The sequence below is a fragment of the Anser anser genome (genome assembly GCF_964211835.1).
Source record: "Anser anser genome assembly, chromosome: 4".
Lineage (NCBI taxonomy): Eukaryota > Metazoa > Chordata > Aves > Anseriformes > Anatidae > Anser > Anser anser.
In genome coordinates, this window is record NC_139724.1 from 54,522,063 (window position 1) to 54,541,343 (window position 19,281).

Below are 19,281 nucleotides of genomic sequence, written 5' to 3' on the forward strand. Positions count from 1 at the left end.
ATATTACATTAATATGTTCAGATAATACTGTTTTGTCTCCTGCTTTCTGCACAGAGGCCAGTCGTCTGTGGTGCAAGCTATTAAGTTTGTTAGGTTTCTATATAAATGAATATTGCTGCTCTAGCTAGGGTTGCTTCTACTGCATGGCAAGACTTCAGTTAGGCAACTACTGCGATTTGAAAAAGTAGTGAGTTCCTGTTGTGGTTTAATCACTTTTTTTTTCCCTGGAATAAAAACTGGCTTAGTGTGATAATAATGAACACTTAACTCTGAAATAACTACTTCATTCTGCTAGGGAAGTATTTGTGTAATAGTTAAATCAAATATTCTGAAAATTGAAACTCATTTTAGGCTTGAAAAGTAAACCTTCATACAAAGAGAAATTGGAGAGCGTTTTTGTTTGCTTTGGGCTTTTTTTTTCAATTAGAGCAAGGGCACTTAGGATGCTTTCGTAGAGAACCTACAATATGAACAACTTCAGTAAAGAAGAATTTCTGTAACTGATCATGTATATTCTTGGAAAAAAAATAAATGTACTAAAATCTGTCTGGCAGTAGCAATTCATATCTTTCCTGTCTGCAGTTGTACTTCTTCTCTGTGGTCCAATGAAATATTAATCACAGGCTCAAATTTTTTGCACTTGCTTTGTCATATTCCTTCATTCTTGCATTTATGTATATCACTATTTACGTGAGTGGTTTCTAGTTTGTTTAAAAAAAATAATAAAGATTTTAAATTATTTGGAATTTTTAGTCCTTTGGATATATATATATATATAAATAAATTATTATTATTTTTTGGTCAGACCTTAACACAGAAAGGAACTTACCATATGTTGTCATGTTGTTTCTCACTGTCATGGAAGTATTCATGACCCATAGTCACAGAGCAGGACTTTGCATTAAAGTGGTGTAAGCCTGGGGAAGGAAGGGAAGGTAGTTCCTGTCTTAGCTCCAGAGAAAACAAGACAGCAGATGGCTACAGAAAGGCAAGTGTTTTGTGCTCCAGGATGCTGTGCGTAGTTCTATTACAAATAAGTGATTTAATCAAATGTGCCATATTTTATATTTCCGAAGACTTAAGTTGCCCTCTTGATTATTGCTTGATTAACTTTTCAGTTGTGCTGGAGGACAAGAGTACCAGCCTTGTAACTAGTGAAGGTTTGAGTGCGTTCTTGGCTTTCTAGCAAGTGTGAAGAGCCAAGCGTGTATTGTACTTAATGTATGGACTGTTTTTTTTTTTGTTTGTTTTGTTTTGTTTTCCCTTCTATTTCAACAGCTAATGCCGTAGGTAGATTAGCAGGGGTTTGGAAGCCATTCTGTTGTGTAGTACCTTAATCAATGCCAGCAGTTGCGTGGCTATAGAGAGTACTCTCCTAGGATGTAGGATTATAGATACAGTTAATTGCATACATTCAAGAAACGTACTGAATTACTTTGTTGAACTATGATGACAGAATCCAACAAATATATAGGGTGTACTTAAATGCAAGTCTTCAAAAATATTAATTACCTTTTCCCAGAATCTTATATGCCTGATATTAGCAAGAATTTGCTTTTAACTGTTGTATAGCCCTTTTTAATGAGGTCATATATTACTTCAATTATTTGTTTTATACTATTTATTTTATATACCCCGTACATATTATTCTTTATTTGTATTGCTTTGGTAACTAGGATCTTACATAAAGACCAAGACATTATTCTATTTGGGTTTTGTGCCTGCTATCAGCAGAACGTTACGCACCAAAGACTTTATAATAAAACAAAAGACAACACGCAAATACAAGCAGGTATGGGACTAAAAAGAAACAATGGAGAAAACATAGATCAGTACATTAAATAACAGCTGCAGCTTGCCCATGGCTCAATTACTGCCTGAGCGTTGTTTTGTAATAGAAAAGAAATATTAAGGAGTGCTTTGCAGGAAACTTGAATGAGGTTTATGGCTATTTGCTGGCAGTTCCTTCTGAATACAAGAGAACCATGGGGTAATTAATCCATGAGGCTGTTGTGTTTTCCAACAGGTAACGCAGTGCTGAAGATGAGTTTGATTATTTTAATCCCAGAATATCCTTGGTACCAAATGAGAAAGTTGTTTGAGTTTAACAGCACCTTGCTGTCTTACGTTGTCTTTTTTTGACATATCAGAGGAGGTATTTAGGCAAGACTTTGGCATGTTGTTATATGAATATGAGAACCTCAGAGGGCTCTGAATCTACAAGGGTGTTCTGCTTGTGAAGCTTATGATACCTACCTGGAGAGAGGAGATGGGGCTTACGGGAGAGATCAAAAGATTCTTTATATAGGTTATCCGTAAATTTATCGACTGGAAGGAATCCTAGTGCGACAAGTTTACACGGTACAGATACAGTTTATTACCAGCCTCCAAATCCACAGATCTTTTAGTCCTTTTTACCCTGTTCTTAAAGCCTTCAGTAATACGGTTATCTGAATCAATGCTTAACAATAGCTACGGTTGCAGTTCTCCTGTGTGCAATTCAGGCTCTTCCCATGCTGCAAGTCAAGGCCATTATTTCTTGTCCTGCCACCAGCAGACAAAGAGGTGGTTTTTACCTTCCTTATTGAACAAATCTGGTAGATTTTGAAGTCTGTTATCCTTTTTTCTTTTTTTTTTTTTTAATAACTAGAAAAGACAGGCAGCGTGTGACACTGGAACAGGGACACCTGTGCTGTCAGTAGAAGGAGGTGAAATAGTTTTGTAGTTCTGTTTTTATCCTTTCAAGTAATGCTTCCAAGTATAGCTTAAGGATGTTTTGAGGGAAACAGGCCAATGCAGGTAGAATTTGGAATTTTGTGGGCAGTGGCTTTTGAGTTCTTCTTCATTCTGGTGGGTTTTTGTTTGTCACCCCCCTTGATTTTTGGTGTTGCTATATGTTGCTTCATGAGGGAATGAACTTACACATTTATAGAAATCGGAGAGTTTTAAGTAATTAAGTAACAATGCAGGAAATATTGCAGTCGAACATTTTAGTAAGATCTACTGTGTTTAAAACTTATTTCCAAAACTCAGGGAGGGAATAAAGCTGAAAGACAACATTTTCATGTGTCACGTTTGATAAAGGAGGAACAATCTTATTATCATTTAAGTGACATAGAAATAAAATGATTGCAGTAACGAAAGAGGTGTTTACTGGTTTTCTAATAGTCTATCTCCTCTTGTGTGTTACTGTTTGTATTCTAGCGGCAAAAGTTGACCTGTTGACTTACTCTGTTTTTTCTCCTATAGTATGTGTGCTCTTTATTTCTCTTTAGTTTGTGTGCTGTGTGTGTAAAGGGTATACAAAACCCTATCAGGATGCAATATGGCTCTCCTTCACCATTTTATCTATAGGGATACTTGTACAGGGGGACATGGGACGCAGAGACCAATGTGACTGAGGTCATGCTAAGAACCTGTGGCACGTCTTCCAGTTCTACTCTGGTATCCTAGACGCCATCCTTTGGCATTTAATGACCCCTATTCCAAAAGTTAAGCCTACAGCTCTTTATTTCTTCAAACTAATTCTCACTTTCAGTTTTGCCAACAGATTATGTTGAGATTGTACGACCCCAGTGAAATGAAACATATTTTAAATAAACAATTCTGGTGACATTTTCCAGGAACTAGTAGTTCTTAGCTGTGCTAGAGGTAAGGAAACAAGGTACAGTTGATTGTTGCATTATATAGGTAGGGATATGGATGTAGTTTTGAGTATGCAGAAAGAGTAGATCCACAGTGCTAGAAGTGTGTTACATGAGGGATGAGATTCTTGTCTGGTACCCAGTTCATTTAATAAAGATGAAAGGGTTGTGTGTATGAGCTCATAGCCAGTATAAGACTGCTTGCTTGTAGGATCCTCTTAAGTCTTGGTATGGCTGATGAAGCAGCTGCTCTGTACTGTGGCCTGTATTTCAGGCCAGCTGGCTGTGATGGCTTGCAGTTCCTCATACTGCCTGCACTAGACAAGTCCTCATGCTGAAGTGGTTTAGGACTGCTGTGGTGCAGAGGTGCTGCTGTCTCCAACCTCATCAGTGTGTAGCAAGCAGTTCCTGTGCTGCACCTCAGGTTAGGATTGGCAGAATGAGCACAGCTGCAAAGCATTTTTCAGCGCCTTAATTGAAAATATCACGTTCATGTTCAATAAGCCTTTAAGTATCAGATCAATGTTTCTCTCTTTCTGATGCTTGTCCAAACAAAAAAAAATTGTATTACTGTAACTAGGTAGTCTAAAATGTATCAATAGTGTTTCATCTGTTAGAAAGTATCATTTAGTATTTGGAATAAAACGCCAAAAGCACTTGAATGAGTTTTTTGCTGTATTTTCCAGATGGTGGTAAAAACCTTCATGGATATGGACCAGGACTCAGAAGATGAGAAACAGCAGTATCTCCCATTAGCCTTGCACCTTGCATCTGAATTCTTCCTCAGGAATCCCAATAAAGACGTGCGCCTCCTTGTAGCATGTTGCTTGGCTGATATCTTTCGTATCTATGCTCCTGAAGCTCCATATACTTCCCATGACAAACTTAAGGTAAAATACTTTATGAAATAAAGGATTTATTCCTTCCTTGTTCTCTTGTTGTATTAAAAATAAATAAATATTGTTTACTCACATTTAATTAATACTGAGTTTATCAGAGATGTTGCTTTAGTCCTTTGAGTCAGTGGAGTACTCTCAGGGCCAGAAATGTGTAAAGAACTATTAAATAAACAGTATCTGTGTTGGTGATAGATTTCTGTCGTTGCCTAAAACTGGCAATTTAATGTTTTTAATATCACAAGCTTGTAAAAGTGGGTAGATGTCAGTAGTAAAGGGTTGTATTTTTATTCTGTGCAGAATCAAGCTTGTAAACACTTCCTTGTTTTTTGACAGGACATATTCTTGTTTATTACAAGACAATTAAAAGGCTTGGAGGACACAAAGAGCCCCCAGTTTAACAGATACTTTTACTTGTTAGAGGTAACATCATTATATTAACTGTAACTTTCAGTAGATGCTATTTGCTCTGTGAGCCTACGAATGTAATCAGCCGTTGTCCAGATATGTCAGCTTTACAGATGTGTATGCTGTCAATTATACCAGACAATTTAATGTTCAATGAATTGCTTCCTTTAGCAGTTACAATTTCTTTTGCATTTAATAAGATCATGCAGCCTATAGTTGAGGATGTGTTAAAATGATTGGTATTTATTAATGTTTAGCCTTTGTCTTACAATTTTAGACCTTCAGTTTCTCATACTGTGCACCTTTAAGGTATTATTGTCAAGGGAGAAATTCAAATGCTGATTAAAATGCAGACATCCTTATATTGATGATGGGAGAAGGACAGTGAGATTTTGGTTTAAAAACATCAGAAAAACCTACTCTTAACAAGAAGCATGGGGGTTTTATCAGCTTGCTTTTAGTAAAATGTTCACAAACAAGATACTTTCTAATTTTTTAAAACAGCATTGTTTCATAACATGAATCCAAAAAAAAGTCTAGAGATATGGCCTTGTTATATTAACATTTTCTGTCACTCTGCTTTTATACCTAAGACACGAGATTATTTAGTTTTCTTCTGGATGTATATTGGAAAGCCCCTGTGTGTTAAGCTCTACATATATGTGAAGGGTTTACAATTTATAATATGATATTCTTCTCTGAATAGAAAAAAAAAAACTAACATAATTGTATTTATGTGATTTGCAAAGTTGTAATACCCTGAATATCCTATTTTTGTTTTAGAATTTAGCTTGGGTTAAATCTTACAACATCTGCTTTGAGTTGGAAGATTGCAATGAAATTTTTATTCAGCTTTTTAGGACTCTTTTTTCAGTTATCAAGTAAGTTGAATCACTTCAATTATATTAAACTGTCAAAATATCATCAGTTTCGGGCATAGACTGAATCCTTACATAGCCTGCAAGTGAATAGATCTGAATAGAACAAGTCCTCGTTCCTCCAAGCAAGGAGATAAAGGGAAAGCAACTGAGTACAAATTATTGACAGTATAGAGAGGTGTGTTCCTGAAAGCAGACATTACTAACTGCTAAAAATATGTATGTTACAGTGGTATACTTCATTCCGACTTATGTACGTTTTTATTTCTGTGGTTGGATGTTTGCTGCTTGTTTGTTTTGTTTCCCTTCTTAAAGCTATGCTAGGGTGTTGTAGATTTTTGAAACCTTCAAGAAAAGAGGAAAGACAAAATAGTTTTGAGTTTTTTGATCTGGAAAATACAAGTGAGTGCAAGCTTAAGATTATTAGATATTAATCCATCGTTTCTTAAAAACACTGTTAGTAGTTGTCAGTGTCTGAAAACGCAGTGCTGATAATAGTCTTTTATCTTCTTAGTAATAGCCACAACCAGAAGGTACAAATGCATATGCTGGATTTGATGAGTTCTATCATCATGGAAGGCGATGGAGTAACTCAGGAGCTGCTGGACTCCATTTTGATTAACCTCATTCCTGCACACAAGGTCTGCAAAGTAAAATTATGATAGTAATATACCATTATAACAATAATTTTAATAGCTTTTAGCTTGCTTATTTCTCCATACACTTCAGGGAACTGATCGCTGCTGCAATTTTTCCAGCCTTGTAACAGTGGATTGAAAATTGTCTTTGGGATTTATTTGGTGCTGTTCTTTAGCTGTGTCTGGATTACACAATATCAAGAGATTTTTTTCTACTTGCAATGTCAAGAACTATGTACTTAAACAGAAACAAAGTGTCTTCAAGCAAATTTAATATTCTAATAAGAAAGCGTTTTTTAAATTGAAAAGCTGTGGAGTATTTTGTTCATTAAAAACAAAACCAAATAAACAAAACAAAACCAAAATTATTTCCCAAAGACTTTTGCGGAGACTTGCTGCTTGCCTCAGCTTGTCAGTCAAACTCCCTTCTACCTCCCTGTTATTTTTTTCCCTGTCCTCTTCTCCTTCAACTTTTGTCTTAATAAGTCCTATTCTTACCTGAAGCTATGTAGCAGTGTTGTAGTTTGGTTGGCTGCTTTTAGTGTTCCATATACTTTTAAGTTCCATAATCTTTCTACATTTTGTAGAGTTCAGCATCCCTCTAACTAAACTATAAGTGACTGTTGTCACTTGCTCCTGCTTCGTGCTAAATACTGTATGGAGAACAGTAAGTTTCAATTATGAGCTACAGTAAATGAACTGTACTGTCATTGCTGAGTATGTGTTTTTGCTTGTTCATTTATTAATTTAAAATAATGACACAATTAAGACAATTCCGTCCATGACTACATAATTAAAGTTAAATTAGTGCATACAAGCAGAGATTTATTCTTCAGTTACATAAAAAAAGGAGACAGAATTCATGTATTCATGAAACTCATAGCACAAGAGTGACTAAGCAGTGGTGATTGTCATTAACCTGTGCAACCCCAACAGCTGATATATAAAAATAGCCGTTGTCTGAGGGCAGTTTGCATTCAGTCTGTCGTGACCATGAGCTGGCAGTGTCATTTTGTCAATTCATTTTTATTGACAGTAATGAGATGATGTCTTATTAGAACTGTTAATGGAAAGAGAGGCCTCTTGTTCATAACTATAGAAGAAGAGTCTTCTTGAAAATAGACAAAGTTGTTTCTAATCAATTATAGGCAGTAGAGATCAAGAGTGGAAATAGTGGAGTGTAGGTGTGTATGGCAGGTGCTGGGTGATGCTGTTAACAATGGTGGACTTGCTCTGAGGATGCAAAGACCTGGTAAACTTTGTTCAGTTGAACAGTGTGTTGTGACTTCTTGGTGTAGGCAAAGCAAAAATGAACACAATCCTTAATCAGTAATATTGTTAGTTTAATAGTATAATTTTGCTTAATGAAGAAAATTCTCACGCCTTTTAAGAGGAAGGTAAAATTTAAGTAAATATTGGGGCGTACTCTGTATTTAATATCTTTTATATCACTGGTCTCCAGTCCTCACTGGTTCTTGGCTATCATGACTGAACAAGTAATATGCTGTAGTCAGAGTTCAGTATCACCCTTTGCTCAATATTTTGATCTGTTTTAACTTTTTTGTTTTCTGTAACAACAGAATTTAAATTACTGCTTTATGTGGTACTTTAAAAAAAAATCAATAAATAAAAATCAGGAAGTTTTGTTGTTTTCTCTGCCTAGCAGAGTTTGACCGCAGTAATTAAGTTCTCCTTTCATGCACAGATCTCCTAGGAAATTGTGTGGTTCTATTAATTGTTTGTCCTTAGTTAATGTAAATCAGAATCACCATACCGTGAAAAGCATAGTTTATTTTTTGGTAAGGAACATATAATAACAATATTTTTACGTCCATGCAAAGAAATTGAAGAGTTGTCATTCTCTACTGTGACATAATAAAGATATCAGTGTGGCTGGACTATTGCAGTCGATGGAAATTCATCCTTATAACAAAGTTGAAATATGTACTTTGGGTGAGGTCTGTTCCATTTTTTTAATAATTTCTCCTGCATTGTGTAAGACAATACTGCAATAAAAAAAGATAGATATAACAATACCTAAACATGAAGTACAGTCCACCTCAGTATCTAAATGATACTCATTTATATTTCCAACATCAGTAAAGTGGTTTTAATATGCATTGTTCTTCTCTGTGTGCACTAACGTGGCTCTCCCCTCTAGTAAATGCAGAATTTCAATAGCGGTATGGTATGTCACGCCTTGCTCGGAAGATCCATGGCATCAAGCTGTAGGTCTTTTTCTGAACTTTAAAACTAGAGCTTTCAGTCTATTTAGTGATCATGCTGCTCTTGTTAAGGTTATTGCTTTAAAAATATATATTTTATGTACTTCAAATCAGTGGTTTTCTCTGCATCCTGGCCAATCCAGAGCTTCAAGGTTTTATTCTATGCCTAACAGAATGGTTATTTGTATTGTGTACTAATATTTGTTTATTTTGTCAATATATACTTGCTCATTTAGACTTTTTTAGCTCTGGTGAACCTATTGGGGTGGGAGGTGTCCAAAAATGTTCAAAAATAAATCTTTGAGACTATATTGAAGATCCAAATAAAATATATTTTATGTATGAAGTTGGCAGTCCTTTAGTTTAATACAAACATACCTACCAACGTGATTTTTATGATGGTCTGTCTGGTTTGGAGAGAAACTGTTTTGTTTTAGGCTGTATAATAGTCAGAATTTGAGAACAGTTTTATACATATTTGTCTGGTTTATATAATATGTCATCAATTTAGTGCCACTGTGACTAAAGAGGTATTTGTTTGAGCCTGTGGCCATTTTTTTTTCTCTTTGCTGCCAGTGGAGGAGAGCTGGGTTTTTTTGTTATTATTTTTGTTATCCTGTCAGCTAAAAGAACAAGGAGGAATCATTCTCAGTGTAGGCTTGCCAAATACCATCTTCCAAGAATTGGTCATCCTTAGACTTTATCTGTATTTTGTCTGCAGTAGTCTGTAATTTTCAGGGCAATCAGTGAATCTACCCTTCTCCCTCCCTCCTGCTCTCCTTCCCTCTCTCTCTCCCTCCCTCCTTTGCCCCTCTCCTCTCCAAGCTGTATTAATCCCTAGATGAGATGATATATTGCATATTGTATTTTGTGCTGATTTTTTGGGCAGTCACAGTTTCCATATGTGCTTTTACATTTCTTATCTTGCTTGAGATTACTGAAAAACAATGTTCAGATTTGTTATGTTGCAATCAAATGTTTACTTAAAAAGGTTGCAGATAGCTCTGCCCAAGTTTAGGTGCTCTCCGTGGGTGATCTTAGAGCATGCAGCACAGTCCACAGAACTCAATGCAAAATTTTACCGTCTAGACAAGGGTGAACTCTGTCACAGGGTGTACATTTGGGGGAGTTTAGAAAGTAAGTTCAACTAGGTAATTCATCTTTCTTCAGCGTGACAAATGTAGTGCATGGTAATTATTAAAGTGTGGAGGTGTGGCAATGTTTCTTCAGAATTTTTAATATCATTACAAGTAAGAACAGATTTTAGATACTAGTACAGTACTAAAGGTAACAACTGGAGTGGTAAAGTCCTAGAAGAATGTGCAGGAAGTGATGTTTCTGGTTTAGATTTCCTTTAAGTATGTAAAAAAACTACTTAAAGATTTTACTAAGTCTGTGGTTTTGTAGTTAATATAACTGAATTTTGTTTGCTTTGAAAATAAATAAATTGGTGTCAAAACATACCTAACTAAAATCATGGGTTTTTAAGGTTGTGATAGAAAAGTGAAGTCAACTGAATTAGCTTGTCTGTCTTTAAAATTTTATATTTTTCCCCCCTTTTTTTCAGAACCTTAATAAACAAGCATTTGATCTTGCAAAAGTCCTGTTGAAGAGGACCGTCCAGACCATTGAACCGTGTATTGCCAATGTATGTCAATTAGTTCATTCACATTTACTACGACTAACGAGTATTCTTGTTAATGTTCTGATTAATTGAAGGTTTGTTTATTTACAGTATTGCTTATAAAATTCACATTTGGTAATGGAGCTAAAAGAATACATTTTTTCCAGATAGGATATTATTAGTTTGTTTGTATAAAAAAAGTGAGGTGTTTCAAATTAATGAAGAGGAAATAAATTTTTATCCATTCCAGTTTTAAGCATATAAATCTAGGCTGTAAAAATAGGTGACCTGTCTTTCAGCGTTACTGAGCACCAAAAAATTCTGTTGCAACAAAAGGAATCGTTAGTGCTTTGTATGTCCAGCAACCAGGCATCCTTATTTTATGCCTAACTGCAGGATGAAGCACTTCGACTAGCAGCTCCTTAATAGATTTTGTCTGTCCTAAACTTGTTCTAGTCAGAAAGACTAAGACTTGAGTTTTTTTTAATATTTCCTACTGTGTTTCCTTTTGATGAATATCAATAATTTGTTCTAACAATTAAAACAGCTACTACAGTCTTGTGGGAGATGTAGCTTGTTCCATTCTGTTGTCTTTCTTTGGTGCTGAAGCCAATGGTGTTCTTTAAAGTCAGAGTAGATTAAAAAGGGAATTAGGCAAATTCATGAAAGATTAATCAGTAAGTATTTAAAAGCTCAGGGAGTCTCGCTAACAAGTACCACTTTCCAATTCCCGTGTTTCCTTAAGCTTTTGTAATTAGTTATAGCTGAAAACAGCATAGTAGACAGTGACCTTTGAGTTGATTTAATATTATTCTTATGTTCTTGCTCAAGTGTGTAATAGCTTTGTAGCATTTGCATTACTCAAATATTATCATCCGTAGTACCTAGTAGGAAGCATATCAAACATATTAACAAATCCATGAGAAATCATTCATATGTTAGGCTACTTTTTTTTCCTCTTAGAATGCCAAGAAACTTGATACATGACCTTCAAATATTACAAGACCTATCACAGTCATGTGTCATTCTTTAAAATGGACTAAAAGTAGGGAAACATTATATTTTCAATACATCATGATATTCGATTTGGATTGCTCTTATATTACAAGAAAATCAAAACTAAGATACATTTTATTTCTCAACTTATAATGGACTTCAATTTGAAATTAATTATTTTATTATCATTTAATTTGGCTGGGGGTATAGTAATATTTTAAATTATCAAGTTGTTATATTATCATGAAGTTACTATAAAATTTTATCATATTATCAAATTATCAAGTTTGGACATAAGCTGGCAGGACATACTTCCATCCCAGAAAGTTGACCATATCTCAGGCTGCATCAAAAGAAGCAGGTTGAGGGAGGCAATTTTCCCTCTCCGTTCTGCTCTCCTAACACCCCTCCTGGAGTGCTGCATCTGCTCTGGGGCCCCCAGCACAGGAGGGACATGGACCTATTGGAGCAGGTGCAGAGGAGGGCCATGAAGATGATCAGAGGGCTGGAGCACCTCTCCTGTGAAGAGAGGCTGAGAGAGCTGGGGTTGGTCCCTGGAGCCTTCTCCAGGCTGAATTTATAGCAGCATTCCAGCCCCTTAAGGGGGCCTACAAGAAAGCTGGAGAGAGACTCCTTGTCAGGGAGTGTAGTGATAGGGCAAGGGGTAATGTCTTTAAACTGAAAGAGGGTAGGTTTAGATTAGCTATTCAGAAGAAATTCTTCACTGTGAGGGTGGTGAGGCCCTGGCACAGGTTGCCCAGAGAAGCTGTGGATGCCCCATCCCTGGAGGTGTTCAAGGCCAGGCTGGATGGGGCTTTGGGCAACCTGGTCTGGTGGGAGGTGTCCCTGCCCGTGGCAGGGGGTTAGACTAGCTGGCCTTTAAGGTCCCTTCTAACCCAAACCGTTCTGTGATTCTGTGGATTAATTGATATGATAGAAGTAGTAGAACTGAATTTTGGAGGATGTTTGTCTTTAATTTGCTTGAACCAAAACTGTAAGGGTTGAAATGCTTTGATGGAATCAAAAATGTGTATTGAGTACTTTCCAATAGAACTGAAGTATAAATGATATCTTAGGTTAAAATAATTTGTAAAAATAATATTTGCATTAATGAAGGCAAATCTTATAAACAATAACACTTGCATTCTAGTTTTTTAACCAGGTTCTGGTACTGGGAAAGTCTTCAGTAAGTGACTTATCAGAACATGTGTTTGACTTGATACAAGAGCTTTTTGCCATAGATCCTCACTTACTGCTGTCAGTCATGCCACAACTTGAATTCAAACTGAAGGTAGGTTACAGTGTAGCTTGAGACAAGTAATACAATTTACATGAATATTAAAGAGAGAGGTGCTGTAGATTTAATGTGTTCTACTAGAGTGAAAGAAATTTTATATTTATCAGTTTGTTTAGTATTACATTTATTATTAATACTGAAGCATTGTACACAATTGCATACTTTCTGTGCTTGCAAATGGATGTTATGTACGCACAAAATATATAATCATTGCAATCATAAATCCATATGTAATGGATTGTAATGTAAAATTTGTATATACTTTGGATTTCACTTGGAATTTATAAAGTAATTGGGCTGTGGTTGGCTTTACTCATGGAATGCAAGTGTCAGCTTCGATATCGATTTACAGAATTTATTTCACAAAAGAATGTTTTAATAATAGAGGAATTATTTCCAAATATTTTGTTGGATTTGTAATCAGCTAGTAAGTCAGGTGACTGCTTTTGAATCTTTTGAAATGGTTCATTTATCCTGGTTGTGGTTTTTTGTTGCTGTTTTAATTAAATATCTATATGACTCATAAGATTGTAAGTGGAGAGAGAAAGAATTGTGAAGAAGTGTGTTTGTGTTTGTACATATAGGGTATGGTGACAATAAAAAAAAATAATAAATAGAAATAATAAAAAAAAACAATTTAATTACATCCTATCAATTTAATATCTTTTATTAGTGCCCATCTATTTAGAAAATCTTAATTGGTGTTTTTTCCACATGCACAGAAGTCTTTAAGTATGTTTTAAAGCAAAAATAAGATTATTTACTGTTGAAATTGCTGGAGATATACATTATTCAAACTACTGTGTATAGTTTTTTTTGTTCCTGAAAGGAATTTTCAAAGAACAGCCATCAGTGGTTGTAATACATTAAATTAATAGGTATGTATGTTTTTCATCATATTCATCTAATTAATTAGGGAGACTGGAGATTATCAGAAATTATTTCAAAATGGCTTTTTAATCTAATTTATAAAAGCAGGAGGAAAAGGAAGCCAGAAATTATTATTAAGGTATCACAGGTAACAAATTACAGTTTCTTTTTCATTATTTGATTTTTAGAGCAATGATGGAGAAGAACGTTTGGCTGTTGTTCGACTTCTGGCTAAACTCTTTGGCTCTAAAGATTCTGATCTGGCCACGCAAAATCGTCCTCTTTGGCAGTGCTTTCTTGGGCGGTAAGAGAAATAGGGATAGAGTTCTGAATTCACATTCTTTTTGTGATGAATTTTCCTAATAATATTTTTATTTTATTATAATATTTTTATTTGTGGTTGTGGTTTTTTTTTTGTTTAGTTGTTTTTTTAAGCCTTTGAAGCAGAGAATTGCATACAGTTACATTTTAGAATAAAAAACCTGAATGCCGCTGTGTTGCTGTCAGTTAGAGGAATATAGATTAGATAGATAGCTACATTAGATACATAGCAGAAATTACACAATATGAAATTCCACATAATGCTGTCATACTTTCTGTTCAACTATATCTGCAACTGTACCTTTTTTTTATTCGGCATTTATCTTTTGAACGAAGTAATATTTCCTTTTAAGTAAACATAGAAATTCAACATTAAAATAATGAATGTTTTCAAATGGTACATGTTATATGGGTATATATGTTTTGTATAATTTCATATATACACGTGTGTGTGTGTATATCTGTGTGTGTATATATATATATATAGTGATGATTGATGGTCAACCTGATAGATGTGGAGATTTATGTCAATGGATGATGACCCTTGGGTCAGCATTTCACCTGTATGTAGCATATTTGTTCTTTAATTGTAGTCCTAATTTAAATAGTAACAAACTTTTGTATGAGGTACACTATGGAAATAAATTCAAAATATTTCTAATGTATTATTTTGCCATCTGAAAGTGTTCTAATAATTAATGAAACGTACTTTCAACACATGTTACTACATAAAGAATAATCTTGATTTGCAAGGCTAATTAAAAATTAACATTCATCATCTCCTATCTCTCTAGGTTCAATGATATCCATGTCCCTGTGAGATTAGAGAGTGTGAAATTCGCCAGTCATTGTTTAATGAACCACCCAGACTTAGCAAAAGACCTCACTGGTGAGATGCTAATACTGGTGTTTAGAATAATTTAAGATACGAGCAGGGAAGAACATAATTTTTTCTGCACATAGCAGTATAGTTCCAAAATGTATCAGACCAAGTGCATGATACTGAATGGAAGAACTAACTAATGTGTAATTGCTTCTTAATGAAGACAAGAGCATGAGACAGAGCACACTTGCACATGGAATGCGCGACTTTGTGTGGGCTTTGTAAGAGTCTTTAAGAAGCTACCCGTTGCAGCTTGAGTTTTAAAGTATTTTCAGATTCTAATGAAAGTTTTGGCACATCAAAGAAAATATTTGTACAATGTACTGAATTATTTTCAAAAATAAGTGGAAGAGAGTACTGGAGAACACACTGAATTTAGAAGAAGCCATTGTGCTGGTCTAAAATATGAAGTTTCTTCCTTTAGTTCACCATCATTCTAACTATGAGCAGAATTTCAGGCCTAACTGAAAATACTGTTATTTTTTGATGGGAGCTAACCTTCAGCAACTGTTAATATTTTTAAATTATTTACCTTGTTATGTCTTTGCGAATGAGTTGCTTTTTTTCTCCTTCCCAACTTTATTTAGTTTCAATATATTCTAATCAGTTTTATTTAACATCATTGCTTGTTGCAAATGAGGTTACTGTAAAAGCTATTCACTTTTATAATCTTTTGATATTTAAATGTGTGTATATATATATATTAATGTAATATAGAAAATGGTAGAATAGGTGTTTCTTAAAGGCAGTTCCATGTTTAATAGATACTAAAATTGTGATATGTGACAGAATATGCAAATTTAACTTGTAATTATGAATATTAATAAATCAGAATACATAATATCTAAATAAAAAAGCCAAACTTTTCATTGTTTATTTTCATAACAGAATATTTGAAAGTTAGATCCCATGACCCAGAGGAAGCTATTCGACATGATGTTATTGTTACCATTATTACTGCGGGCAAGAGAGATCTTTCTTTAGTTAATGACCAGCTGCTTGGCTTTGTAAGGGAAAGAACACTAGATAAACGGGTAAGTGTTAATATTTTATTTCCAGGAATGTCTGCCTTTAATATCATTTGTTTTTTTTTGTTTTAACTTTTACCAAAGCCTCAGAAATAGAAGATCTTATAGTTAACTGTTAACTAGAAAGCTGTGGGGAAAATTTTCTTACCAGAGCATCTTAATGAAGAGAGCATATTGTGGAGACACTAATCAAGTGTAGGCAAGCAAGTACAGTCATCGTTTTTGAGGAATACGGTCATCCTGTAAGAGCATTAGAGTAGCCACGTAGGTTTAGGCCAAAGGTCCCTATAGCCTTATATTGTCTTATATATCAGTTTTTGGCTTAGAGCAATTTGTCAATTTCTTAAATCTCCTTGATCATGTTCATCATAGCTTTCAAGGGAACTTTCTTCTATGAATTTATCAAGTTCTTTCTTGAACCTGTTTGTACTTGATAGGTGTCCACAGCATCTGCACCAATTAGTTCAAGTTTAATGTATGTAACTGTTCCTTTTTGGTATGCAGCGTCCTTTCTATAAACCACATCATTCTAGATAGTCCCTTTATTTCTTTTTAAATATTTTTCTCTTTTTTATGTTTGCCTTTTTAGATGAAAATGTTACTGTAATGGGTTTGGAGAAAAGGGATTTGTTGTCTTTGCACAAACAGAAATTCTGATTTTGAATATATTATGTTCATTACTATAAAGCGAATCTTCAATTAGTTGTACCTGCCGCTTAACATTAGTCACTTCTCAGGAGTGATTAAGAGAAATCACTTCCTTCTTCTTCAGCCATCAAAAAAAATATCCCCCCCAAAAAGTAACTTATGAGATCTAAGAATTCTTAGTCCAGCCACCACTACCTGCCAGGACTTTGACCTATTCAGATTGGGATGATTGTTAGTGTCTCCTACATAGCATCTCTCTTTTCCTTTACCATCCTTCGCTTTGTGACAGGCAGTCAGTTGTACAATTGTAATACTTCTTTCTACAGAGCTAGGAATTTTCGATTTGCATAGCCTTAAACCCAGCGTGGTATTTTTTAATGTTACTGATATGTTTGTTGTGGTGATTTCACACCAGTCCTGGGTTTGATGATACTGCATATCAACAGTTTGGGTGCCTTTTCAGGCATTAATCAGTGAAGAATAACTTCAACTGTAGGTGGTGTTTCTTTCATAAAAATCTCGGGTGAGAGCTTTAGTGAAACTACATCCTGAGGAAAAATAAAAGTTGAGGATTAACTAGAAATAACTACAACAGATGCTGAGCGATTTGAAGTAGACCGTAACAGTATAGTATTTCTTTGTAAATAGAAATGTGTTATACAGTGAATATCAAGCACTTGTAAACTTTCTGCATATTATTCTTTTTAAGATTTATTTCCTTCAGTTTGGGAGAGGGGCATTGATACATCCTTGCAACAGTCTTCATACTTTTTTCCACGGGATTTTTTTTCAGTTCCAGACATAATGCATTATACCTATTTTAATTATTCCTTTGCTTTTAAGAACTTGATCCTCTGCTGACTGCATTTACCTCTTTTATTTGGGTCACTGTTTGACAAATCCACTGCAAACTCATATGTAATGATTCATAAATTTGACTTCATCTCATTTTGGGGGGCCTTCAGTTATCTGTCAAATGATTACAGATACTGTAGTAAGAACAACACTCATCAAACAGGCTGAAGTAAAATGCTGATTATTTAAACACACTAATCTCCTTTCAGTGTTGCCTTTGTAAACCAAAGTGAAATTTAGAACAATTTAAAATTAAAGCATACTAACCGTTATACCATGTATGCAACATGTTTTTTCTCCTGACTATATTCTAATTGTCACACTATTAATAGAGGTAGCCTAATAGCTTTTTTTTTTTTAAGAGTATAAGTTTTTGGCTAAAAGGCAGTACTTCATTTTTTATAAAATGTCCTTAGGTAACTCGATCTGTAAGGGCATTTTGTGCAATGATTACAGCTATAAAAATAAAATAAAATGACAAAAAAAAAACAACAACCCACACAGGTTTTACTGGTCCAGTTGAAAAAGCATCTCTGGAAACAGACACTTTCAAAAAAAACTGGAATCCAGTCTTTGGTAAGAATTGTCCTGAGGAATTTTCCCTTTTCCATTAGAGCACCATCTCTAATGTCTTCCTAGTGTCTTCACTTTTTAGAATAGTTAGTTTCAGGAGACTTTAAAAACAAATAAGTAAATAAAATAAAAATTTCCCTTTATGCTGGAATAACCTTGAGAATCTAAGAAATTAGAGGAGAGTTTCTGAAAGCTGACTTACGTTCCCATTTCCCCAAACAGTCTTTGTGGTCTAGAGACTTAGTCCATTAATGGGAACAGACTTTCACATCATCAGCTTGGAGAAGCTGTGGAATGAGAAGCCATAGGAATTATTCATGGGAATTATCCCATTATTCTAGTTCTCTTTAAGACTTTCTGCATGAATTAGTTTTGACTCCTTGTTTGCCGTATGTACTAACAAACACTGCGGCTTTTCTCAGCTGAAGGAGGAATATTTGAGATTTTTTTATTCTTAACTCTCTTGAAGACATAGATTCCATCTGTTAAGGAGTTATCTTGAACTTTAACAGTTCTATAACTCAGCCCTGCAGTCTTCAGTGAAGGAGTTTAGTTGTGCTAGTTAACCAAGGAAGCTAAGATGGTCAAAATTCTTTTGTTAATTAAATCAGGGTAGTACTTCTGTTAGTTGCTCCCTTTGAAAGTGATCGTTATTTTCCCCTTTTTTTATTTGCCTTCATCTTTTACCCTACTGTTTGTTGCTTCAACTTTCAGTAGCACCTTATTCTTTTTTCCTGTGTTTCCTGTTGGGTGACTGCTTCCATGATGTTTCAAAGCATTTTCTAAGCAGCCTGTCCAGTGCCTCGTGTTCTGTCCAAAGCTGCTTTCTCTGACCTCTGCTCTCTGCAGCAGTTTCAGGGATCAGGAATCTGTTGACAATCCAAACTTCCCTTCTTATAATCCCTCGTTAAGTACTCTGCTTTCATTTTAGGCTTAAATTTTATAGAATCATTTCTTGTAATCCTTCTCCTTTGTGTCCTGACAACAGTTTTGCCATCCTTGCTGTCTTACATAGAAGATCTAATGAAGTGATAGTATTGCATTGGATGGTTATACCTGAATGCAGAATAAGAAAACTTATCTGAAAGCGTTTCTCTTTCACGCCTTGATTACACTTTAAAATGTGCTATAGATGTGCAACAAGCATAAACAAATTCCTGCAGAGAAGTTGAACAATAACCTCTGTTGATATCTAAAATTTTTCATTTTCATAAAAACATCTCATGCGCTATACTGTCAAAGTCAATGCAATCTTGACCTGTTGTGTTTTTTTAATATTTAAGAAGTGCATACAAAAAGGCAGGTTTTTTTTCTCCATCATCTGTTGATAAAACTTGATCATCTCATGCTAAGCAGGCTGTTGTGCTGACATAAAGCCATATCATCTTCAGGATTTTTCTTTTCTTTGCCTTTCTAGAAAAGGAAATCACTCAGTAGAGATACTAAGAAATTAAATGTGTGATATCTCACTTTGTGCTGTTAGAGCAAATGCTCAGT

At 34.8% G+C, this 19,281-nt stretch overlaps 1 protein-coding gene across 5 annotated transcripts in view; it reads left to right on the plus strand.

Moving 5' to 3' along the window:
* The window catches only part of PDS5A (PDS5 cohesin associated factor A), a 79,067-nt gene that overhangs the window by 26,820 nt on the left and 32,966 nt on the right, over positions 1-19,281 (plus strand). For 4 of the 5 annotated variants that reach the window (XM_083836222.1, XM_083836225.1, XM_083836224.1 and 1 more), the window contains exons 3-11: positions 4,331-4,534; positions 4,877-4,963; positions 5,732-5,829; positions 6,341-6,467; positions 10,257-10,337; positions 12,460-12,600; positions 13,665-13,780; positions 14,592-14,686; positions 15,569-15,714. In XM_083836222.1, coding sequence (XP_083692348.1) covers positions 4,331-4,534; positions 4,877-4,963; positions 5,732-5,829; positions 6,341-6,467; positions 10,257-10,337; positions 12,460-12,600; positions 13,665-13,780; positions 14,592-14,686; positions 15,569-15,714 — 1,095 coding nt within the window. Of the gene's footprint in view, positions 1-893; positions 3,652-4,330; positions 4,535-4,876; positions 4,964-5,731; positions 5,830-6,340; positions 6,468-10,256; positions 10,338-12,459; positions 12,601-13,664; positions 13,781-14,591; positions 14,687-15,568; positions 15,715-19,281 lie in introns of those variants that run through there. The other variant, XM_083836226.1, reaches the window with a different exon arrangement.